The following is an 18,656-nucleotide window of genomic DNA, read 5'->3' as shown; positions in this document are numbered from 1 at the left end:
TCATATGTAGGGTAGAGCAGGGGTCAAAGTAAGGGCCTTGTGGTGCACCTGTGCTGATAGAGATTGTAGGGGAGATGTTGTTACCAATCTGAACTGACTATGGTCTAAAAGTGAGGAAATCGAGGATCCAATTGCACAAGGAGGTATTGAGGCCAAGGACCTGAAGCTTACTGATTAGTCATTGGGTACATTGAAAGTGGAGGTTGATGTTCTTGATTTTTTAAGGGCTTTCAAAGATTACAGGGAGAAGGCAGGAGAATGGGGGTGAGAAGGAAAATAAATCAGCCACGATGGAATGGTGGAGTAAATTCAATGGGCTGAATGGCCTAATTTTGCTCCATGTCTTATTGTACACTACTATAATTTTAAAAGGATGCCATCTGTATTTTCCATTACTACCATGGGGGAAAAAGCACTGGCTGTTCACTCTATCTCTGCTTCTAATAATCTTACACACCTCTATCCAGATGCCTCTTATCCTCTTTTGCTCTAAAGTGAGAAATTCTGAGCTCACTCAGCTTTTCATTTTATGATGTGTTCTCTAATCCAAACAGCATGCTGGTAACTCTCCTCTGCATTCTCTCTAATGCTTCCACATCCTTCCTATAATAAGCTGACCAGAACTGAACACAGTACTCCAAATGTGGTCTAACCAGAGTTTTATGGAGCTGCAACATTATCTCATGGCTCTTGAATTCGATCTCCCAACTAATGAGGGTCAACACAATGTACACCTTCTTAACAGCCCAATAAACGTATAGAAAAGCTATGTGGATCAATAAAATTGGGCCCCAAGATCTCCTCGTCTCTCCAAACTATAAAAAATCCTGCCACTAATCTTGTACACTGCAGTCAAGTTCAATTGTCCAAAGCGTATCATTTCCCAATTTTCAGATTGAACTCCATCTCCCTGTTCTCAGACCAGCTCTGCATCATGTCTCTATCCCATTGTAACCTATGACAACCTTCTACACTATCCGCAACACCACCAATCTTTGTGTGATCTGCAATCTTACAGGTTCACCCTTCCACTTCCTCATCTAAGTCATTTATAAAAATCACCAAGAATAGGGTTCCCAGAACAAATCCCTACCATACTGCTGGCCACACATGTCCAAGCAGAATATGCTTCGTCTGCTATCTCCCTCTACCTTCTGTGGGTTAGCCGATTCCAAATCCACACTACCAAGTTTCCATGGATCCCATACAATGTTCTCTCTAATTTGTAATGATCAGTATGTGCAAAAATCTTGTGCTGTGCAATTTCTACTGTTTCATTAAATCATTCCACTTTAAATGAACTTGCAGTTTTTTTGCACTTCATGCCCTTTGCTTCTTTGGAATTTAACACAGTGAATCAATAATTTCTCCAATAAGAGCGGTATAAATATGTCAGTTCTAAAATCTGTAGACAAATCATTGCGAACTCTACGTTGTCAAAACTGTCTGCATCAGAAACCGGAAAAGGAAATGTGATTGTGTATGATTATGAAATATAATTGACATTCCAACAAGGTAGAAGGTGATAACCTTTTGTGTGCAGTTTAAATTCCTTTGTGCACTAGTAGCAAAAGATTGTGCATGCACATACATGTACACCTTAGAGGGAACATTGATCCCATGCCTCGTGACTTTCTGGATGAGCCTTCCATGGGAAACTTTGTCAAGCACCTTAATAAAATCCACATACAGCACATCCACCACTCTACATTCATCAAAACACAATATATTTTGACAGGTGCAGGATTAGGAAAGGTTTAGAGGGATATGGGCCAGGTGTGAGCAAATGGGACTAGCTAAGATGGACATTTTGTTCGGCATTGTCAAGTTACGTCAAAAGGCTTGTTTCTGTGCAGTAACATTCTATGACTCTATGGTCTAAAATCCGTAAAAGAGGGGTGAAAAACTAGTGGATATTGATTTAATGTTGATGGCGGATGGATTAGAGGGGAGATTTGGAAAAGAAACTTTACCCTAGGTATTAGTGATGTAGAACTTGGTGTTTGAAACTCTGACCACACCGAAGAAGTACCTGAAAAGATGACTGAAGTGCAGGACCAAGGACTAAGCACTGAGGTGGGATGAGATCAAGAAGTTCTTTCATCCAGCATGGCCATGATGAGCTGAATATCAAACAAGAGAAAATCTGCAGATGTTGGAAATCCAAGCAACACACACAAAATGCAGGAGGAACTCAGCAGGCCAGGCAGCATCTATGGAAAAGAGTTGATGTTTCAGTCCAAGACCCTTCACCAGGACTGGAGAGAAAAAAGATGAGGAGTCAGAGTTAGAAGGTGGCGGGGTGGGGGGGGAGGTATGGAAGAAAAACAAGGTGATAGGTGAAACCAGGAGAAGGGGAGAGTTGAAATAAAGAGCTGGGAAGTTGACTGGAGAAAGAGATACTGAGCTGGAGAAGGGGCAATCTGATAGGAGAGAACAGAAGGGCATGGAAGAAAGAAAAGTGGGAGGAGCACCAGAGGGAGATGGTGGGCAGGTGAGGAGATAAGGTGAGAGAGAGAAAAGGGATGGGGAATGGTGAAGCGGGGGTACAGTTGAATGTCCTCCTGTATAATTATTTTCCATAATTATCAAGTTTTCAAAGAATTACTATTTTGCATTTCCCCCTTACCCTGGGATCTATTCTGCAGATATCAGTTTATATCACTGAAAGGACAATCTCAAGATTTTCCTGAAGAAGACCTTTTTGAAATCTTAAAATACTCAATAAAATATCACAGTTTTGTATTTCTATTTAAAGATGTGTACAAGAACAGCATGCAAAAGAAATCCAGGACTAACGGGAAATGATCAGTCATAATCTGGTTATGAGTCTGGAATATGGAATGAATGACAAAAAGACCTCAGAAATTTTAAATAATTCAATAAACTACTAGATCAGTAATCTAGTTTTCCTCAATTTAATTGCAGCGTTCTAGCAGAAACACAGTGGCTATGTACTCATCTTTGACCGTGTGCATTGTCTAGATGTTGAGGTCATAGTTGTTTTTCAGGTTCGTGGGATGGTTTGGGTTCAGCATGGGGAGTTAAAGGATGGGTTAGTGTTTAGGGACAAGGATGAGGAAGATTTAGAGGTCAGAGACAGTAAATGATGATTCAGGGACAGGAACCAGTGGTTGGAGTCCAAGCAAGTGCTCCGTGGTCAAAGGCCAGTGATCCATGTAGATGGATGTTCAGTCAGCAGGTGCTGAGAACAAAGACCCAGGATCCTCATGGTCAATGACCAAGGTCGACAGGCCCCATGGATGAAAGTTGTCAAAACCCCTATGTCAGTAATGTCTGGGGTCAGGGGTCCATGCAGGCAGGAGGCACGAGGGCCAGTAAACCCCATGTTCGGGTAGAGGTCCATGCAAGCCCCGAAGCTGAGGTCAAAGTCCTGTGATCGGCGAGTCCTACAGAGAAGTCAGCAAAGTCTGGTGGTTGAAGCCAGGTTAGAGAGTCATTTGTCTGCAAGTCTGACTGTCCAAGCCTAGGATTGGTGATCGGAGGCCCAGAGGTGGCTTGTCCTGGATTTGGAGGCGTGCGCGCACGTGTGTGTGTGTGTTTGTGTGTGTGTGTGTGTGTGTGTGTGTGTGTGTGTGTGTGTTGCTTGTATTGTTCTGCTGAATGTGGTAGGCACGCCTAGTTGGTGCTGAAATGTGTGGTGTCCTTGTGGGCCGCCCACAACACATCCTTAGGTTGTGTTTGTTACTAACTCAAATGGCGCATTTCACCGTATGTTTCAGTGTACTTGTGATAAGTAAGTGAATCTAAGTATGAATGTTTCCCTAAGATTTTATCTTGTACTTAAAGGAAGTAAAAGAAACCAATATATCTAGTAGTGACAACAAAATGATAACATCCCCTTGAACCACTTTCTGTCCAGTTAAAATTTGTCCATATTTGGTAGCAGGATGTAGGCTTTAGATGCTCATAGCCAGAAATCCTAATTCACCAGAAGTGAAGAGGCTGAGTGGGAATGAGTCACCTATCTTGAGCAGGGTCAGAAGAGGATGAATCACACTAAATTATTCTCCTATTTGCATTTTTCAATGAGAGTTACCAGAGAATTGCTTTTCCTGGTTTTTACTTAGAAAACCACGTTGACCAAAAATAGACTAAAAAAATAGAAAGAGCTAAGCAATGGGAAATGGGGAAATATAAATACTCCAAGAATAAACATGAGTTTTAGTGCTTCATTTCTGTGCAGTAACATCTAACAAAACATTTACTCACTACTTCTGCCTTTAAAGTGTTGGTATGGGTTAGACTATTTAAATATTTTAAATTGAGTTATATTGTTATATTGACACTCTAGCGTCTTACCTCTTCTCCTCACTTGCCTACCACCTACCAGAGGTGCCCCTCCTTCTTCCCTTTCTCCCATGGCCCACCCTCCTCTTCTATCACATTCCTGCTTCTCCAGTCCTTTACCTCTCCCACCCACCTGGGGTCACCCATCTCCTTCTAAATTGTCCTCCTTCCCCTCCCCCCACCTTTTTATACTGGCGTCTTCCCCCTTCCTTGTCAGTTCTGATGAAGAGTTGCCTTTTAATTCATTTTCATAGATGCTGCCTCACCTGCTAAGGTTTTCCAGCATTTTGTGCCTTTTGCTATTGTTAAGTTTAAAATGATGGAATAACTTTGTAGGTCCAGGACAGCACTGGAAAGGATTTGGACTACAGTTTCTTCATACTTTTCCCTCCATTTTAAAACAACGCTGTGTTTGTCATACACCATTGAAGCTATCCAAATGATAATACCAATGTCAGATACCTCCTGGTTTTCAACAAAGCCAGCATAAACAACATATTTTAAAAAAATTTTTATAAGTTGACAGAAATTAGGAGAAAAGATAACAATTGTGAAAAAACACAAAGTAACAAAAATGCCTGATAGTTCATTGCTAACTCATATCAGTTAGGACAACAGTAGGCAGTATCTTCATTTATGTATTGACTTGAAAATATACAGAGCTCTTCCACATTTTTATTTTAAAAAATCTAGATGATTATTTTTAAAAAAAGGAAATAAATGTTCTAGGTATATATGAGAAGAGTGAAATTTATTGTCCAGAAAAGAACCAGAATTTATCTCTTTATATATTTTTGACCTGTGCATACATTAGTATTAATCAAAATTTGCATTAAAAATGTGGTCTATTTTTTGCCATGCAGGTTTTGGTTAATGCCTATTAAAGGGACGGAGACCTGTGTTTAAATACAAGGCGAGGCAGTATATGAGACTGTTTAGCAGTTATTTGCCTCACAACTAATAGGGGATGAAAATGCAGGTAACAATGGGTTATAAATATTTTTTGAAGTAAGCAGAATGGATAGATATGACAATTTTTGTCCACAGCTTGCTATGTATAGGGTAAGACACATCTAGAATCATACATGATAGTGCCAGGATCTCTTTTAGCGTACATTTGTAACTCTCCAGATAGCTTTAATTTTCTGGAGATGGCCTGCCAATTACCAGATTTGTTAAATTAAATTATCAGAATTTGACTGATAAGAGTTCAACTCCTAATTACCCAATTGATAGAACCGTACCATTACTACTATCCTACCATCACTGATCCGCCAGTAAAGAACAGCATAAAGCAGATCAGATGATAATGCTCAAAATGATTACAGAGGCAATGAGGAGCAAGTCTTTGGAGGAATTTATAAAAGGGTAAAAACTTTTGGGATACGTCATTAATTAACCAGACGCAGGTGATGTTAGCATGCACAGGAATGATCGGTGAAAATTGATGGGTTAGAACCTGGCCAACAGGAATTCAGATGATTTCAAATTTATGATCAATAGGGCACAGGGTGGCCAGAATAGTCAAACGTACAATTAAAAATGGCATGGTTCAGTACTGCAGCAGGTAATGTGCCTTACAGCAGACAGTGTATAATATTACAGAAATAGTAATTAATTATGCTTCACTTATGTGATCTGTAGATCATTGTGTATTCAAATAGGATAGCAAAGCTGCAAAGAATCTGGTTCAATAGTAAACCAGTAGAAGGGAGAGAATGCTATTGGTGATGAGGATTATAGTTTGCAGAGCAATTGAAGACAATGCTTTTGGTCTTCCCAGTATTTAATAGGAGTAAATTTATTTTCATTGGTCAATCATTCAAATAATGTAGTGTCTGTTCAGATGATATTGCCAAAGGCTACCATATTGTTGAGAAACAGGAGGGGCATGAGGACAAATACACAAAAACACAAGTAAATAGGAGAGGAACAGAGCACCTGGCCCTTTCAAATCTGCCTAATCATTCAATATGATCATGACTAATCTGCCTTGGACTTGATACGTCTTCTGTGCCAGCACCCCATAACCTTCAGTTCTCTAATGTTTCAAAAGGATATCTACTCCCTTTATATAAACCTCCAGTGAATTAGCTTCCCAACCCTCCAGAGTAGAGAATTCTATAGCTACGCTAGCTTCTGAGAGAAAATAATACTTGGGGGAATATGCACCATTGCAATATTAGAAAGAAAAATATGGACCCAGACCCTGAGAATTGTAAGATTATGAAAAAAAAACAAATAATTGAGGATGACCCAGTTTTGGTACGACATATAACTTATTTATTTACTAAAATAACCCTCATTTCAACTTGATGCCAATCACTCAGCTTTCCCACACAACTAGATTACAGGTAAAATCATATCATTGACATTCTCCATAAGAAATCCAAATTTCAGTTGATAGATAGCTGCTGCTCAAAAAATTAAATCTGTAAAGATAATAATTTACTTTGAAATACGGTTGATGAAGAAATATGCAAATCTTGAAAAATTATTATTGAAATCAATTTAAAGGTCATTACTGATTTTAAAGGGCTGTCAGTTTTGCTTTATCTCTCTGATAATAAATTCCGCCTTGCATTAATTTCGACAAGTGATAAGCATTCTCAGGATTATATTGTTATAACTGTAATATGGAAACAATATACATTATTGTCAAGTCAAGCTTGAGTTGAGCTTATTGCCTTGTGCTGAGGTATGGAACAATGACAATCTTGCTTGCAGCAGCATCGCAGGCATCACATAGAATATAAGTTATACATAAAATTATACCATGCAGTGAAAAAAAGACCATGCAAAAACAAAACCTTAGTGCAAAAGAAAACAAAGACATGACTAAATTTTATAATCTTGCTCGAGCTCTCAGGTCTCCTTCTGCCAGTCTCTTACATTTAAACAACCTCCCTCAAAAGGTAAGTGGCAAGACAGCTTTTTTGAACTATGCTCCTGAACTGTGGAACTCAGTACCTAAGGGATGCAGACTCACTTGGCACTTTTAAACACCAGCTCAAAACCTGTTTATTTAATCTTGCTTTTAACAAATATCTTTTTGTCTTTTATTTTCATTTTTGCACTTTACCCCATTGCAAAACACTTTGAACTGTATCATTAGTATGAAAAGTGCTCTTTAAATAAGATATTATTATTATTATTATTATTATTAAAGGAAACGCCATGGTTGTCCAAAAGGCGGTCTGTAGTTTTCCTTTGCTAAGGTAGGGATAGGATTGAGCAAATTGGTTGAAGAATCTGATGGTTGTAGGATAGTAACTGTTCCTGACCTAGTGGAATGGGATTTCAGGCTTCATCAGTACAAATTCTCGATTTCAGATTTTACTTTACCTAAAGGAACCAATGGGAGGACCATTCTGTCCTACAAAGAGGCAATATCAAATTCATTTATAAAAGTAAACCCCGGGTTACTGCATACAAGTAGAAATTAAATTAGCAATCTTTGTTTCAGTCTTTTTTGGAGCTGCTTCCCTCAACATTTTCTTACAGCAGCAGCCACCTTGGTACTCATACAAAGAACTTCTCAAGGAGTACTGCCGCAGGAAAGCAACATCTCCCATGATCCAAGCCATACTCATTTCTCACTGCTGCCATCAGGAAGAAGGTATAAGAGTCATAGGTCCCACACCATTAGCTTGAGGAACAGTAATTACCCCTCAATCATCAGGCTCCTGAATCAGAGTAGTTAACTTCACTTATCTCAACATCAAGCTGCTTCCACAACCTATAGCCTCACTTTCAAAGATGCTACAACTCATGTTCTCAATATTAATTACTTATTTATTATTATATTTCTTTTTTTTCTCAGCTCAGGCTGGTAAGACCTGAGGTGTGGGCATAGACAAGCACACCCATTTCTCAATTGCTAGGAACTTTTATGCTAATCAAGTGGTGTTTAGGTTTACATAAATATTGCTGTGTAGACCTAATTGTTTAATGATATTGTGTAGTGACTTTGGGATGATACCAGTTATAGATTTTACTATTGCATCAATCTATACCCTGTTCATGTTCCCTAGTCTTTCAACTTCCTCTTTTAATTCAACATATTTCTGGTGTTTTTCACATTGATTTATGTAAGTTGTGTGTGTATGGAATGCCTATATCTATTAAATAAGTTGTTCTTGCTTGTTTATCCTGTAATATTATATCCAGACGTTTATAAGGATTGTCCTATCTGTAATAACGGATCAGTTGTGATATAATTTGTAGGATGCTGACTCTAAAACTAGATCAACCTTGTACTTCTAGTAAGGTATGGCATCTTTTATGAGTTTGTATCTTAAAGATTTTGGTGAATGATGTTTGGCACTTAATTGTGCTTGTGTAAGTAATCAGATTGAGTTAAACTGCTGTAGGATCCTGTAATGTGGTTGGATTTTTCCTGGTTTCTCTTGGCATTTTCTGCATCTATTATCTTGAATTTATTGGAGTTTTTTGTTATGCATTTTGATATATTTTGTGTTAAACACCTGGTCCTGTATTGCCACAAGGAACCCCTCTGTTTCTGGAAAGAGGTCTCCATCTCTGAGCCAAGCATTCAAAGCTTCCTTGTCAACATCTAATCTGCTCAGATCGTGGAGATATCTTCCACAGAGTCATGCATTTTCATTGGTAAACATTTTCTTCAATGGTGAAACTTTATTTTTCTGGGTTGTGCTTTCATTTAAGTTCAGTAGTGTGTATTTCTTCTCAGAACTGCATATGCTTGCACGGAGTGCTGAATCCTGTTTTTGTTGAAGAAAATATATCCTTAGAAATTTTATCTGACTGTTGTGTAATTTTTTTTATGTCTGTTATTCCTCTTCCTCCTTCTGTCCTAGGTAGCGTTAATCTAAGTGTGCATAGTGTTTTCTAAAATGTATCATTTTAATTCTTGTTTTCCTTTGTAAATTTTCCAGATTGGTTTTGGACCAAGATATTAAGCCAAAAGAATACGTTAATATAGGTACTATAGCAAAAGCATTTATTGCCTTTGTTCTATTTTTACTATTAAGCTCTGTTTGCCAGATTTTGTTCTATTTTGGTTGTTAATAGTAGGGTGATTATAGTACACCAATGTTTCATCAGACATTGCAGAAAGTTCACAAGTATCGGGTGTAGTTTATAGGTATTAAGAACTTCTATTAACCAAGAGTGTGGGGCAGAATCAAATACTTTTTGGAAGTCAATATAACAATATGAAAGATTTCTGCTTTTCCTCCGGGCTTGATTTAGAATTACTGAATCAATTGCTGTTTACAACCTTTCATACCCTTACGGCATCCTTTCTGCTCTTCTGTGTATATATTGTGGTTATCTAAATGAATGGTGATTAGTTGTGAGATGTATGATGATATAATGTTTTCAAATAATAGGTCAATAGTTTGATGTGATTTCTTCTAGGTAAGAATTTTTTTTTCTTTTTTATACTTGCATGATTTGTTATCTTTTGCACATTGGTTGTTTATTTGTCTTTGTTGTGTGTAATTTTTCATTTATTTTGTTGTGTTTCTTTGTATTTACTGTGAATGCCCACAAGGGGTTTGAACGTTCTGCCCGTGACCACATAGATTTCCTCTGGATGATCCGGTTTCCTCCCACATTCCAAAGATATGCCGGTTGGTAGGTTAATTGTTCATTGTAAATTGTCCCATGATTAGGCTGGGGTTAAACCGGTGGTTTGCTGGGTGGTGGAAGGAAGGCCAACTCCGTACTGTATGCCAATAAATAAATCAAATTAATCACACATCACATACATACTGTGTGCGTGCGTGTGTGTGTGCGTGCGTGTGTGTGTGCGTGCGTGTGTGTGTGTGTGTGTGTGTGTGTGTGTGTGTGTGTGTGTGTGCGTGTGTGTGTGTGTGTGTGTACCTTGATAATAAATTTACTTGGAACTTTAAGTTTGGGAGGATGTAGGAACATAAGAAATAGGAGCAGGAGTCAGCCATCTGGCCCATCGAGCCTGCTCCGCCATTCAATAAGATCATGGCTGATCTGGCCATGGACTCATCTCCATCTACCTGCCTTTTCCCCATAACCCTTAATTCCCCTACTATGCAAAAATCTATTCAACTTTGTCTTAAGTATATTTACTGAGGTAGCCTCCACTGTTTCATTGGGCAAAGAATTCCACAGATTCACCACTCTCTGGAAAAAGCAGTTCCTCCGTATCTCTGTCCTAAATCTACTCCCCCGAATCTTGAGACAATGTCCCCTAGTTCTAGTCTCACCTACCTGTGGAAACCACTTTCCTGCCTCTACCTTATCTATCCATTTCATAATTTTATATATTTCTATAAGATCTCCTCTCATTCTTCTGAATTCCTGTGAGTACAGTCGCAGGCGACTCAATCTCTCTTCATAGTCTCATCTCTGAAATCAACCTGGTGAACCTCCTCTGCACTGCCTCCAAAGCCAGCATATCCTTCCTCAAGTAAGGAGACCGGAACTGCACACAGTACTCCAGGTGCGGCCTCACCAGTGCCCTGTACAGTTGCAGCATACCCTCCCTGGTCTTAAATTCAATCCCTCTCGCAATGAAGGCCAACATTCCATTTGTCTTCTTGATAGCCTGCTACACCTGCAAAACAACCTTTTGTGACTCATGCACAAGCACTCTCAAATCCCTCTGCACAGCAACATGTTGCAATTTTTTACCACTTAAATAATCTGATCTTCCATTTTTCCTTCCAAAACGGATGACCTCACCTTTACCAGCATTGTATTCCATCTGATGGACCCTTGCCCATTCACTTAACCTATCTATATCTCTCTCCATATCTTTTGCACAATTTGCTTTTCCACTCAATTTAGTATCATCAGCAACCTTAGATACACTACACTCAGTTCCCTCCTCCAGATCGTTAATGTATATCATGAACATTTGCAGGACCAGCACTGACCCCTGCAGCACACCGCTCACCACTGATTGCCAACCAGATTAACTTCCATGTATCCCAACTCTCTGCTTTTTATTAGTTAACCAATTCTCTATCTATGCTAATACATCACCCCCAACTCTATGCATCCTTATCTTATAAGCAAGTCTTTTATGTGGCACTGTATTGAACGCCTTCTGGAAATCCAAGTTAATAATGTCCATCTGTTCTCCTCTATCCACTGCACTCCTCAAAGAACTCCAGTAAGTTTGTCAAACAGGACCCGCCTTTGCTGAATCCATGCTGCCTCTGTCTGATGGATCCATTTCTTTCTAACACTCACAACACGCTGGAAGAACTCAGCAGGTCAGGCAGCACCTGTGGAAACGATGAGTCGACGTTTCGGGCTGGAACCCTTCGTCAGGACTTTAGAGGGAAGGGGCAGAGGCCCTATAAAGAAGGTGGGAGGAGGGTGGGAAGGAGAAGGCTGGTAGGTTCCAGGTGAAAAACCAGTTGTTGTTGTTGTTGTTGTTGTTGTTTGTCCTTTGTAGTTGAAGATGACCATGGCTTCAAAGTCAAATGGGAGATTGGTGGCTGTGGGTCCGGAGGTGACTGATAAGGCCAATCCAGGCCCTGAAGGCTCGCCCACATGTGAGACACAAGTGGGTGGGTACTGTCGTGGCAGTGGATGCTGCTCGGGCCTTGCGCACAGCATGCTTTCGTTGCACCTCGATGATGCGCCTGACTTCAGCTGCACGGGCTGCTGTGGTGATCTTGCTGCGCCAAGCTGGACGGTCGAGGGCAAGCATCTCCCACTTGTTGATGTCGACACCCAGGCCTTTGAGGGACACTTTGAGGCAGTCTTTGTAACGTTTCTTCTGCCCCCTGACTGAGCGCTTGCCCTGACACAGTTCTCCGTACAGCAGCTGCTTAGGCAATCGGCTGTCTGGCATTCTGACCACATGTCCAGACCACCTGGCTTGGGCTTTCAGCAGGAGGGTGTAGACGCTGCAGAGCCAGGCTCGTTCCAGGATTTCCGTGTCGGGGACTTTGTCCTGCCACCTGATGTGGAGGAGTCTGCGGAGACAGCTCAGGTGAAAGTGAAAACCAGTAAGGGGAAAGATAAAGGGGAGGGGGAGGGGAAGCAGGGAGGTGATAGGCAGGAAAGGTGAAGAAGGAATAGGGGAAAACACAATGGGTAGTAGAAGGAGGCAGAACCATGAGGGAGGTGATAGGCAGCTGGGGGAGGGGGCAGAGTGACATAAGGATAGAGGAGGCAGCATCTGCAGAGTATTTTGTGTTTTCCATTTCTTTCTAGATGCCTATTTCTTCTTTAATGATAGCTTCAAGCGTTTTCTGAACTGCAGATGTTAAACAACTGGCTTATAGTATCTGACTTTTGCCCACATCCTTTTTTGAATAGTAGTGTGACATTCACCGTCTTCCAATCCGCCAGGCCCTGCCCAAAGTCCAGAGAATTTTGGTAAATTATCACCAAAGCCTCTACTATAACTTCTACCATTTCTTTCAGTACCCTGGGATGCATTCCATCAGGACCAGGGGACTTATCTATCTTTAGGCCCACGAGTTTGCTCAGCACTACCTCTTTAGTGATAGTTATTGTATCAAGATCCTCATCTTCCATTACATCAATGACATCTCTCTTTGGCATGTTAGACATGTCCTCCACCATGAAGACCGACACAAAATAGTCATTTAAAGCCTCAGATATTTCCTCATTACCCAATAGCAATTCCCCCTTCTCGTCCTCTGAGGGACCTATGTTCACGTTAGCCACCCTTTCCACTTTATATAATTTTAAAAAACTTTTACTATCTGTTTTTATATTTTGTCCTCGTTTGTTTTCATTAACTATCTTCCCTTTCTTTATTGCTCCCTTTGTGGTTCTTTGTTGATTTTAAAATTTTTCCCAGTCTTCCAGTTTCCCACTACTTTTGGCGACTTTGTATGCACGAGCTTTTAGTTTGATGCCTTCTTTTATTTCCTTAGTTAGCTAAGGCTGGCTGTCCCCACCCTTACTGTCCTTGGTTTTAACTGGAATATACTTTTGTTGAGCACTGTGAAAAATCTCCTTGAAAGTCTTCAACCACTGTTCTTCAAATGTCCCACCATATTTTCTGTATTCCCAGTCTACAATAGCCAAATCCTCCACCATCCCATTGTAGTCTCCATTGTTTAGGTGTAATACACTAGTTTTAGATTGAACTTTTGCACCCTCCATTTGTATGAGAAACTCAATCATACTGTGATCACTCTTTCCAAGAGGATCCCTAACTACAAGATCACTAATTTTACCCGTCTCATTGCACACGACCAGATCTAAGATAGCATGTTCTCTTGTAGGTTCAGTAACATGCTGTTCAAGAAAGCTACCACAGATGCATTCTATGAAGTACTCCTCAAGACTGCCTCAACCAACTTGATTCACCCAATCTATGTGCAAGTTAAAGTCCCCCCATGATAACTGCTGTTGCATTCTTAAATGCCTCAGATATTTTTCTGTTTATTGTCTGTGCAACTATAATGTTATTATTCGGTGGCCGATAGACAACTCCCACCAGTGACTTTTTCCCCCGTAACTATTACTAATCTCTACCCAGATGGAGTCAACATTCTGCTTCTTAGATCTTATATCGTATCTCACTATCATCCTGATCTCATCTTTACTAGGAGTGCTACCCCACCTCCCTTACCTTCCTGCCTATCCTTCTTTATTACCTGATATCCTTGGATATTTCATTTCCAATCCTCTCTACCTTGCAACCACATTTCTGTAATACCCACTAGATCATACCCCTTCGTAATGATTTGCGCCACAAGCTCACCGACTTTCTTTTGCATATTATGGGCATTCAAATAAAGTGCCCTTACACTCATTGTGCTTTTAAAATTTTGTAATCTTTTCCTCTTTTGTACTTGACTTTTCTTCACTCCACTCCTTTCTCTTTTTTATCATTTGCATTTACCTTATCTTTATTCACACTTTTCTCTTTTACTTTATCCATACTTCTCCAATCTGTTGAATCCACACCCCTACGATTTAGTTTAAAGCCCTAGTTATGCGATTCACTCAGATCCAGGTCCCATCACGGTTCAGGTGGAGCCCGTCCCATTGGTACAGCTCCCTCCTTCCCCAGTACTGGTGCCAATTTCCCATGAATCCAAACCCACTTCTCCCACATCAATCCTTCAGCCACGCATATAATTCTCTAATCTTCTTGACCCTGTGCCAATTTGCACGTGGCTCAGGGAGTAATGCAGAGATTACCACCTTTTTAGTTCTGCTTTTTAATTTAGTCCCTATCTGATCCAATTCCCTCAGCAGAACCTTTTTCCACTCTCTACCTGTGTTATTGTTACCCATGGACCACGACAACTGGATCTTTTCCCTCCCAATGCAAATTCCTCTGTAGGTCAGATAAGATGTCCCAAACCCGGGCACCAGGCAGGCAACACAACCTTTAGGATGCTCTATTTTTGCAACAGAGAACTCTGGCTATTCCCCTGACTATACTATCCCCAATTACCACTACAAGATATCGCGAATTATTGTATTAAATAAACATAGTAAATACGTAAAGAAGTTAACCCCTTTAAAAAGCAAAAAATTCACCAAATCCTGATAAAATATATCCCAGGCTGTTAACATTGGCATTGCAGAGGATCTAATCATTATTTAGCGCTTGTCCCTTGTTACCATAGTGATGCCAAAGGATCGGTGGACTGCTATATTATGCCATATTTTAAAATGGAGAAAGGAATGAAGTGATCATAGGTAGTTATTTACTCCAGGCAGTGAGCAAATTACTGGAAGTAGTTTGGAGGAACAGTATGTTTCTTTGTTTAGAAAGGCATAGATTAGTTAGTGACAGTCAGCGGGCATTTGTTAAGGCTCATTCCTGTCTGACTTGCAATTGTTCTTTCTGAGGAGGTAACAAGATGGAGAAATGAGGACAATATTTTTTAAATAAACTGTATGGATTTCAGTGAGTTTTTTGACAAGTTGCTTTGGCTGATAGGTCAAAGAAGTTGATAAAATATTATTGTATCAACTTCTCTTATTGTATCAAAATATTAAAATATTTTTATGTATCAAAATATTAAAATATTTTATATTAATATAAAATATTATTGTATCAACTTGATACAATAAAATATTATTGTATCAAGAGAGACTGCCAACATGGTTACAAAATTGCCTCTGGCGGGAAGAACAAGATAATGGTTGACTGCTGTTTTTTGTGATTGGAATGGCTTTGCCAGAGCACTTCTACATGGCTCAATAGTCAATACCTTCCTTTTTAGAATACATATTAATGACTTAGTGTTAACAGTAGTGGGGCAGTGTAGGAACTGTAGGCAATGTCACATGACTACAAAGCAAACAAACTGCAGATCAAGGAACTCAGCAAATCAAGCAGAATCTGTGGAGACAAAGGGATAGTTGATGTTTCACTTCCTTTGGCAGTTTTGTTTTGCTCAAGATTACAGCATTTGCAGTTGTGTCTCTGTACTATAGCATACAGTTCTGTACTGCACAGTTCCAGAGAAATGAGATGGTACTGAGAAATGTACAGGGTTGATTTAGAAGGCTGGTGCCAAGAACTGAGCATTTTAGCAATGCAGAAAGGCTGGATGAGCTTGTTTTCTTTAGTAGAGAGGAAGCCGTTTGGTATATAAAAATATTTGGGCCTAGATCAGGCAATAGAAAGGACACATTTCCCTTAGTAGAAAAGTAATGAACGAGAAGCTGTGAGCTTACAATAATCACTAGAAAGATTAAAAGAGAGAGGAGGAAAATGTTTTTCACCCTGAGGGTCGTAGTGGTCAGAAATAAGCGCTTAACAGAATGATAGAAGTAGATGATAAAAGCAGTTCTGGATGGGACTTTCAAGAGCCATGACTTGGAGATCAATGGACCTGGTTCTGAAAGCTGACACTGTTTCAGCTGCTACCGATCTGGTGGGTTGAATAATCTCTGTCTGTTTTGCAAACTTTTCATGTTTCTCTTCCGATGGAATGTTTAACAAAATGTAAAATAGTATAACAAGCTCTCGACAGAAGCAGAGTTCTCACTTCTCCATTTCAGTACGTACTGCCTTGTCAATGTTGCTCTCCACAGGATAAAATTTTAAAAGCTTTGAAAAATATATAACCTTACACTCATAAAATTCTTCAGTTCAATGTTCAAAGTGATCAAAATCCTATGCAGAATCTCTGGACAATCAAGGTAACAGAATATTCCCCATTTGATTAAATAACTTTACTTTTCTTTGGTTTTGCAGTCTATTGAATTCTGCAATCAACAATTAATTTCTATTAATATCATAACAAGCAATATCTTCATATACTAAATACACAGAGCTGCATATTGCATTTTAGTTGCCAGACTTGATTTCATCACGGGCATAGACAGCTGTTTGAGTGAGCACCCTGAACTATTATATGAAAGCATAAGAAGTTAAAGCCATTCAACAGGGAATCATCTATGGAAAATGAAACAGGCCTCGTTTCAGGACAAAAGGTCTTCTGTCAATTTTGTTTTTCTTTCCACACATGCTGTCTGACCTACTACTGTGTTTTCTCTATTTTCTATACTTTTTCAAACTTCCAGTAACAGAAGGTTTTTACATTCCATCAAATGGGTTCAACCTCTCTATGAGGAAGCTGTGATTTTTCCTTAGCAATTTTTCAAATAAGATTAGAAGTTCAACACAAGATCCATCTCTAACATTAATTGTCCCTTTAAGACAGTGATAAAGCATTTTTTTTACGGAAAGGGTGGTGAATATTTCAAGGCAGATGGAAGAAATGCACTTGATTAATGAGGGGGTGAGAAATTACTGCAGGTTGACAGTTGAGATTACAAACGAAATCTGCCACGCTATTATTGAACGATATGGCTGGTTTGAGGGTTGAGGTGTCTACCAATTCAAAAAATTGTAGATTCCAGTTTTGCCATCACCATTTCAGATTTAGTGGGGTCATGAGTTTTGAAATGTGTTCCCGTTTTCATAGAAATAAACCGTAACACTTCCACGTCAAACTCAGAAGCAAGCAAAATAAAAATTCAACTTTAAGGCAAGACTCTTGGTGTCCATTGAGGGCCATTGATTACAACTTTACTCAAAGCCAGAAGGCGTTCTAAGTTAACAAAGGCCTTAGGTTCTTGCGTGAAGGAATAAATTCAGATACGCAAGAACCCTGCAGGCTGAGCACACACAACTCTCAACTTTGACTCCAGCTCAGCTGCCTACGCAGCGCCTCCGGCTTGCGTCACGATCGACGCAACACGAGGGGCGGTACCAATGCTTCACCCAAGTTTCGCTTCCCCACCCCCCATTTCCCTCCTTAGCCTGGCGAACCCTGGGAATTGTAGTTTGTTTACCGACGGCTTGGCCGGTAAAGAAGCCTGCCGCCTCGGGGCTCCGTCAGGGAGTGGAACTACAGGTTCCAGCACGCGTGGTGCGACTGCGTAGTGTGAAGTGTCGTCCTTGCCTTCCTCCTCCCCCCTCTCTCTCGCTCTCTCTCTTTCCCTTTCCCTTTCCCATCTTGTTCCCTCACTTACAGATGTGACGCCAGGAGAGACGCATTCTTAATGGGATTTTCCCGAATTTTTCTCTGATTACATCTTCCTCGGGCTGCACACAGATTTCATTTTTTTAAAAAAATTTCTCACACACAGAGGGACTCTCTCTTGCCGTGGAGGGGGGCAGCGGGTTTCCATGGCTTCTTTGTCAGGCTGCGGTGGCGGCGCCTCCAGGCACTCGGGCAGTTCCTAGTTTTAAATATTGTTTTTCTCTAAAGAATTAATTCGGTTAGAAACTATTTGGACTTTTCTCTGGGAACCGTTGCGGCGCGTTACCCTCGCCGTCTGATTTTTATTTTGGCTTAAATCTATAAATTTGTATACCTTTTTTCTGGAAAAAAAATTATTTCATTTATATAACCAAGTTTTTAAAAAAAATTTTGTGTGTGTGTGTGGTTGTGATATGATGCTTGAAAGAAAGCTGCAAGAGGTTTTTAAACGTTTTTCCTGACGGCGACGGTGTGGGTTTGGGTCCTCTTTATTTGATTTAGAGACTAGGTGCAAGTGTTTTGCGTGTGTGTTGTGTTTTTCACATAAATATATATATATATAAAAGGAAGCGAGTGACCGAGTTGCTGCATTGCAGCCCCCTTTGGAATATTATCTGTGCAATGGCGACTCCCAGCTACAGCAACAACTCCAGCAGCTCAGCACAGCAGCAACAGAGTCAGCAGCAAAACACAACCACCTGCATGCAGGGTAAGTCATCGGACAGCACTTTTGTGTAATGCTATTTGCAATGTATAAGTTATATTCCTTTTTGCCTTTCTGCTATGGGCTGTTAATACCTTGGTGTAGATATTGTCGCTGCAGACAGCCTCTTCATTGGGCTTGGATTTGTAAGGTGTGGATTCAGGTTA

The 18,656-nt window shown here is 40.1% G+C and overlaps 1 protein-coding gene across 6 annotated transcripts in view; it reads left to right on the top strand.

Moving 5' to 3' along the window:
• The first annotated feature begins 17,705 nt into the window (after nucleotides 1-17,705).
• The window catches only part of map2k4a (mitogen-activated protein kinase kinase 4a), a 143,715-nt gene continuing 142,764 nt past the window's right edge, over nucleotides 17,706-18,656 (top strand). For 4 of the 6 annotated variants that reach the window (XM_072241889.1, XM_072241887.1, XM_072241890.1 and 1 more), the window contains exon 1: nucleotides 17,706-18,495. In XM_072241889.1, the coding sequence (XP_072097990.1) occupies nucleotides 18,408-18,495 (88 nt within the window). In that variant the 5' untranslated portion in view covers nucleotides 17,706-18,407. The remainder of the gene's footprint in view (nucleotides 18,496-18,656) is intronic. The other 2 variants (XM_072241886.1, XM_072241885.1) reach the window with 2 other exon arrangements.

Source organism: Mobula birostris, chromosome 24, assembly GCF_030028105.1.
Source record: "Mobula birostris isolate sMobBir1 chromosome 24, sMobBir1.hap1, whole genome shotgun sequence".
In the NCBI taxonomy this organism is placed as follows: domain Eukaryota; kingdom Metazoa; phylum Chordata; class Chondrichthyes; order Myliobatiformes; family Myliobatidae; genus Mobula; species Mobula birostris.
This window is presented reverse-complemented; position numbering and strand designations above follow the sequence as displayed.